Source organism: Nerophis lumbriciformis, linkage group LG16 (assembly GCF_033978685.3).
Source record: "Nerophis lumbriciformis linkage group LG16, RoL_Nlum_v2.1, whole genome shotgun sequence".
Classification (NCBI taxonomy): Eukaryota; Metazoa; Chordata; class Actinopteri; order Syngnathiformes; family Syngnathidae; genus Nerophis; species Nerophis lumbriciformis.
This window is the reverse complement of record NC_084563.2, coordinates 44,067,099-44,074,598: the sequence shown is the minus strand read 5'-3', so window position 1 is coordinate 44,074,598 and position 7,500 is coordinate 44,067,099. Positions and strand designations below refer to the sequence as shown.

Here is a 7,500-nt window from a genome sequence, read left to right as displayed (position 1 = left end):
GTTCCTACATTATATATCAATATATATCAATACAGTCTGCAAGGGATACAGTCCGCAAGCACACATGATTGTGCGTGCTGCTGCTCCACTAATAGTACTAACCTTTAACAGTTCATTTGACTCATTTTCATTAATTACTAGTTTCTATGTAACTGTTTTTATATTGTTTTACTTTCTTTTTTATTCAAGAAAATGTTTTTAATTTATTTATCTTATTTTATTTTATTAATTATTTTTAAAAGGACCTTATCTTCACCATACCTGGTTGTCCAAATTAGGCAATATAATGTGTTAATTCCACGACTGTATATATCGGTATCGGTTGATATCGGTATCGGTAATTAAGAGTTGGACAATATCGGAATATCGGCAAAAAAGCCATTATCGGACATCCCTAGTTTGGGGTCATTGTCCTGTTGGAACACCCAACTGTGCCCAAGACCCAACCTCCGGGCTGATGATTTTAGGTTGTCCTGAAGAATTTGGAGGTAATCCTCCTTTTTCATTGTCCCATTTAACCTCTTAAGGCCCAAGCTGTTTGTTTACATGTTGTTGTTTTTTATTTCTCTTTGCTTTGGGCTTATTGGACCCTAATTAGAATAAAAACTAAAAATCATCTTTTAATATGATGTACTTAGTCCATATGTACACAAACGTGCACTTCATGTGTAGTGACATGCACATTTTTATTATTACACTTTTTTTTTTCCAACTTCAATTGTATGTTATTCTCTTCTGACACCACCAGTATAAGTGTCCATATGTTGGCATAAGACCCCAATTCAGTAGTGTACACAATTTTGGAAATAAGAGCTAAAAGGTGCTGTCCACGCATGTGGCCACTAAGGCCTTTAGAGGTTAAAGCACCAGTTCCATTGGCAGCAAAACAGGCATAGAGCATAATACTACTACCAGCATGCTTGACGGTAGGAATGGTGTTCCTGGGATTAAAGGCTTTACCTTTTCTCCTCTAAACATATTGCTGGGTATTGTGGCCAACAGCTCAATTTTTGTTTTATCTGACATCACATGGACAAGGATAAGACCTTCTGAAGGAAATATCAACATTGCTGTATGTATACTTTTGACCCAGCAGATTTGCTCACATAATGCATACATAAAAGAACCAAACTTTGTGAATGTTTTTTGTGACCAACAAGTATGTGCTCCAATCACTCTATCACAAAAAAATAAGAGTTGTAGAAATGATTGGAAACTCAAGACAGCCATGACATTAGTGTATGTCAACTTTTGATCGCGACCGTAATATTCAAAACACAAACTTTATCCAGCACCAACAAGCACTTACATATCGGTGAAAAATACCCTTAATATTCAACGAGATCATTCACTATGTGTAGGACTGACCACAGGCGCTCTTCTGTAGACAAAATGGAAAGTCTTGGCCCAAGGTCGACTGTGGAGCTCAGCTTTGATCCGTTGTGGGTGTGTGTCGGGGGCCAGTTGTTGACTGGTGTCTTCCGTCACCAGGAAGAGTGCGTAGTTTTCAGGATGCGCCACCTTCAATTTGTGAGCGCAGAGTGTACAGACGTCCTCCGCGGTGGTGTACGGATGGACAACTAAGGTTTTAGCCGTGCAATCCATGTCCACTTCTTGGAGGGCCACACGGAGATAGTTCTTATGGAAAAGAGAACAAGTGCGTCATGAAAAGGTCAACAGAAAATTCACACACGAGCACTTTTTAACCGCTCAAAATAGAACCACTGATTTATTTAAAGGGGAACTGCACTTTTTTTTGTGGAATTTTGCCTATCTTTCACAATCCTTATGAGACACAAGAAAACATGTTTTGTTATTTTTTGCAGTTTAATTTGTAATAATCGGTTTGTTCTAAGTGGCGAGCAATGCAGATGATGAGAGTAATCCATTCTGCCTCCAAATCACTCTAAAAATACTCCATTTACATCTCATGATCTGAATATTAACCAAGTATTAGCGATATATTGTTACAATAAGCTATTTTTTAGTCACGCCGTGATCACAGAGTGGTAGTTAGCCTTTGCAGAGACAGTGTTGACATCTTGACATACTGAGTTTACTGCATCACGATCGCCTCTAAGTTACAAACCCCGTTTCCATATGAGTTGGGAAATTGTATTAGATTTATATATAGACAGAATAAATTGATTTGCAAATCATTTTCAACCCATATTCAATTGAATGCACTACAAAGACAAGATATTTGATGTTCAAACTCATAAACTTAATTAACTTGGAATTTCATGGCTGCAACACGTGCCAAAGTAGTTGGGAAAGGGCAAGTTCACCACTGTGTTACATGGCCTTTCCTTTTAACAACACTCAGTAAACGTTTGGGAACTGAGGAGACACATTTTTAAGCTTCTCAGGTGGAATTCTTTCCCATTCTTGCTTGATGTACAGCTTAAGTTGTTCAACAGTCCGGGGGTCTCCGTTGTGGTATTTTAGGCTTCATAATGTGCCACACATTTTCAATGGGAGACAGGTCTGGACTGCAGGCAGGCCAGTCTAGTACCCGCACTCTTTTACTATAAAGCCACGTTGATGTAACACGTGGCTTGGCATTGTCTTGCTGAAATAAGCAGGGGCGTCCATGGTAATGTTGCTTGGATGGCAACATATGTTGCTCCAAAACCTGTATGTACTTTTCAGCATTAATTAACAGATGTGTAAGTTACCCATGTCTTGGGCACTAATACACCCCCATACCATCACAGATGCTGGCTTTTCAACTTTGCACCTATAACAATCCGGATGGTTCTTTTCCTCTTTGTTCCGGAGGACACAACGTCCACAGTTTCCAAAAACAATTTGAAATGTGGACTCGTCAGACCACAGAACACTTTTCCACTTTGTATCAGTCCATCTTAGATGAGCTCAGGCCCAGCGAAGCCGACAGCGTTTCTGGGTGTTGTTGATAAATGGCTTTGGCTTTGCATAGTAAAGTTTTAACTTGTACTTACAGGTGTAGCGACCAACTGTAGTTACTGACAGTGGTTTTCTTAAGTGTTCCCTAGCCCATGTGGTGATATCCTTTACACACTGATGTCGCTTTTTGATGCAGTACCGCCTGAGGGATCGAAGGTCACGGGCTTAGCCGCTTACGTGCAGTGATTTCTCCAGATTCTCTGAACCTTTTGATGATATTATGGACCGTAGATGGTGAAATCCCTAAATTCCTTGCAATAGCTGGTTGAGAAATGTTGTTCTTAAACAATTTGCTCACGCATTTGTTGACAAAGTGGTGACCCTCGCCCCATCCTTGTTTGTGAATGACTGAGCATTTCATGGAATCTACTTTTATACCTAATCATGGCACCCAATTAGCCTGTTCACCTGTGGGATGTTCCAAATAAGTGTTTGATGAGCATTCCTCAACTTTCTCCGTCTTTTTTTAAACATGTTGCAGGCATCAAATTCCAAATGAGCTAAAATTTGCAAAAAATAACGTTTTCCAGTTTGAACATTAAATATCTTGTCTTTGCAGTCTATTCAATTGAATAGAAGTTGAAAAGGATTAGCAAATCATTGTATTCTGTTTTTATTTACCATTTACACAACGTGCCAACTTCACTGGTTTTGGGGTTTGTAGAATATTGTCGTCATAAAGTGAGAAGTTTTTATCTGTGACATCCAACTTATACTCGAGATGGGAAGAAAGACACACAATAAATGTGTTTAATCCTTTTTGTGGATTATGAGAAAATCATTATCTAAACGGTTGTATAAGAACCTCCTATCAATCGGGATCCCAGTGAGAGCAGACATTGTACAGTACGTGCTCATCTTTATTAGGCTGGTAGTTTGTATTTCTTGTTTAGCACTTAACAATACTGCTACATGATGCCCGTTTCACTAAAACAGGATCCGTTTATCACTCAGCTTGTAAAACTTGTATCGCATCTACCTTATATCCAGACTCCAAAAATGAGATTTTGTCCCAGTCGTTGTTGGCTCTCATGAAATCTGTCATGAGTCGTAGTGTTGTTGTGGAAGGGAAGCAATTATTACGCTGCTGCATGCTTGAAATGAGCAAAAAACGTAATCAGGTCTATTTTCATACAAAAGGCGCATTAAAGGAGTCATATTATGATTTTTTTTCTAAATGTAAAACACTTCCTTGTGGTCTACATAACATGTAATGGTAGTTCTTTAGTCAAAATGTTGCATAGATTATGTTTTACAGATCATCTTCAAGCCGCTTTCTGACAGACGGGCGGTCTTATTTACGTGGCTCACCTTCGACAGCGTCTTTTCTCCGTCATCTTTGCTGTAGCGGTGTAGCGTGCAAGGACGGAGGTGGAAGAAGTGTCAAAAGATGGAGCGAACTGTTTTAATGACATTCAGACTTTACTTCAATCAATAACGGAGCAGCATCTCCTCATCCGGAAACAACAACAATGTGTCCCGTGAAAAACCGTCCGACCGGAACTCTCTAATAACTAAAGTTCCTTGGGTGAATAATGTAAACTCACGACACCGGTATGTTTTAGTGCTTTCATGGCGAGTTTACTGACAGATATAAGTAAGAACTTTACACTACTTTATATTAGAAATGGCAACAGAAGATAACAAGAAGATAGAGAAAAAGAAGAAGCTTATCGACAACGGTGTCAACACGGACTACAAAGGCGGACGCGGGCAAATTTTCAGGACTTATGCAGATCCCAAATACAGATCAGCAAGTACCAGAAGTTAAGAAAAGTTGCTTTTGCATAATATTGCGAAACAAAACGCCAGATAATGTCTTACCTTATACACACACCATAATAATACTCGTATGTTGAAGCACAGTACAATCCATCAAGCGGTGCGGCTTTATAGCTTACCAAAGTCGTACTAAAATATTTTCATAGATTTTTGAGCGCCGTGTGTAATGTTCTATATTCTCAATGGAACACATAACACTTTTGTTTTGTTTTTGAGTCATATTGCAGTCTACGCGTATCTCTTATGTGTGACTGCCATCTACTGGTCACACTTAAAATTTCACCATGTACCAAATAAAATAGCTTCGAGGTCGGTAAGTACAACCAAAATTATTCCGTACATTAGGCGCACCGGGTGGTTATAAGGCGCACTGTCGAGTTTTGAGAAAATGAAAGGATTTTAACTGTGCCTTATAGTCCAAAAAATAGGGTAATTGTTATTATTATTGTGCCTTTTACTATAGTACATATATACACTTACAGCATTTATATAAAACAATGATTGGGGTGTGTGGATGTTTTTTAAGCGCATTATAGGCGGAATAGAGCGACTATTATTATCATTATTATTATTAGTGATTCCCAGAGTCCAAAAAAAGTCTGGTCTCCTGCTGGCCCCACCATGGACTGGACTCTCACTATTATGTTAGATCCACTATGGACTGGACTCTCACTATTATGTTAGATCCACTATGGACTGAACTCTCACTATTATGTTAGATCCACTATGGACTGGACTCTCACTATTATGTTAGATCCACTATGGACTGGACTCTCACACTATTATGTTAGATCCACTATGGACTGGACTCTCACTATTATGTTAGATCCACTATGGACTGGACTCTCACACTATTATGTTAGATCCACTATGGACTGGACTCTCACTATTATGTTAGATCCACTATGGACTGGACTCTCACTATTATGTTAGATCCACTATGGACTGGACTCTCACACTATTATGTTAGATCCACTATGGACTGGACTCTCACAATTATGTTAGATCCACTATGGACTGGACTCTCACTATTATGTTAGATCCACTATGGACCGGACTTTCACACTATTATGTTAGATCCACTATGGACTGGACTATCACTATTATGTTAGATCCACTATGGACTAGGCTCTCACACTATTATGTTAGATCCACTATGGACTGGACTCTCACTATTATGTTAGATCCACTATGGACTGGACTCTCACTATTATGTTAGATCCACTATGGACTGGACTCTCACACTATTATGTTAGATCCACTATGGACTGGACTCTCACAATTATGTTAGATCCACTATGGACTGGACTCTCACTATTATGTTAGATCCACTATGGACCGGACTTTCACACTATTATGTTAGATCCACTATGGACTGGACTATCACTATTATGTTAGATCCACTATGGACTAGACTCTCACACTATTATGTTAGATCCACTATGGACTGGACTCTCACTATTATGTTAGATCCAGTATGGACTGGACTTTCACAATATTATGTTAGATCCACTATGGACTGGACTCTCACACTATTATGTTAGATCCACTATGGACTGGACTCTCACTATTATGTTAGATCCACTATGGACTGGACTCTCACTATTATGTTAGATCCATTATGGACTGGACTCTCACTATTATGTTAGATCCACTATGGACTGGACCTTCACTATTATGTTAGATCCACTATGGACTGGACTCTCACTATTATGTTAGATCCACTATGGACTGGACTCTCACTATTATGTTAGATCCACTATGAACTGGACTTTCACTATTTTGTTAGATCCACTATGGACTGGACTCTCACTATTATGTTAGATCCACTATGGACTGGACTTTCACAATATTATGTTAGATCCACTATGGACTGGACTTTCACACTATTATGTTAGATCCACTATGGACTGGACTGGTCACCCACATCTGCGGTCCTCTCCAAGGTTTCTCATAGTCATTCACATCGACGTCCCACTGGGTTATGAGTTTTTCCTTGCCCTTATGTGGGCTCTGTACTGAGGATGTCGTTGTGGCTTGTGCAGCCCTTTGAGACACTTGTGATTTAGGGCTATATAAATAAACATTGATTGATTGATACCGATGTTGACTACATTGTTAGCAGACTTTTGCGTTTGTTTACGGGCTAGAAGGCATAAAAAAACCAACATACGTGACCTTGTCTTACATAATGATTGTAAATTATAGGCAACTTTTTTTTTTAAAGTGCATTTCCCTTTTAGGTTGTCCCACTTGGCAAATAGCACGGCTCTACTATATTTTACTGACGTTTTGGGCTAAATATAAACACCCAAAATACAGCACATTTTAAGCATTTTTTACAGAAAATAGGAGGATTAATTTGTAAATCGCTACAACTCACTGCCTGGGCTCAGGTCAGGTGTGCTACCTGAAAGTCGTCCACAGTCGGTGCCGAGCGCTGTGTGGTGCGGCGGCGGTGCCACTGATGCAGAGTGTTCCTGGTCTCAGAGCTCAGCACTCTCGCCGCTTGCTCTTCTTGAAAGTTCTTGATGAGAGCCATGGCTCCATAGGCACTGGTCAGGTAGTAACCCCCTTGGAGAGAAGACATGAAACACCTCAACAACCATTTTGGAACACAACGTGTACCATGAATTGATTAACGTGGACCCCGACTTAAACAAGTTGAAAACTTATTGGGGTGTTACCATTTAGTGGTCAATTGTACAGAATATGTACTGTACTGTGCAATCTACTAATACAAGTTTCAATCAATCAATCAAAACCTATTTTCCAGACTATAAGGCGCTA

The 7,500-nt window shown here is 39.4% G+C and overlaps 1 protein-coding gene and 1 long non-coding RNA gene across 3 annotated transcripts in view; one reads left to right on the top strand and one right to left on the bottom strand.

Annotated features, from left to right (window-relative positions):
• Nucleotides 1-7,500, bottom strand: part of LOC133617284 (ras and Rab interactor 2-like) — a 112,070-nt gene that overhangs the window by 496 nt on the left and 104,074 nt on the right. Inside the window, exons 12-13 of one of the 2 annotated variants that reach the window (XM_072914938.1) lie at nt 7,121-7,284; nt 1-1,638 (exon numbers count right to left, since the gene is read on the bottom strand). The exon at nt 1-1,638 is cut by the window's left edge and continues 496 nt beyond it. In XM_072914938.1, the coding sequence (XP_072771039.1) occupies nt 1,345-1,638; nt 7,121-7,284 (458 nt within the window). In that variant the 3' untranslated portion in view covers nt 1-1,344. Of the gene's footprint in view, nt 1,639-7,093; nt 7,285-7,500 lie in introns of both variants that reach the window. The other variant, XM_072914939.1, reaches the window with a different exon arrangement.
• The window catches only part of LOC133617287 (uncharacterized), a 74,379-nt gene that overhangs the window by 23,877 nt on the left and 43,002 nt on the right, over nt 1-7,500 (top strand). The window lies entirely within an intron of this gene.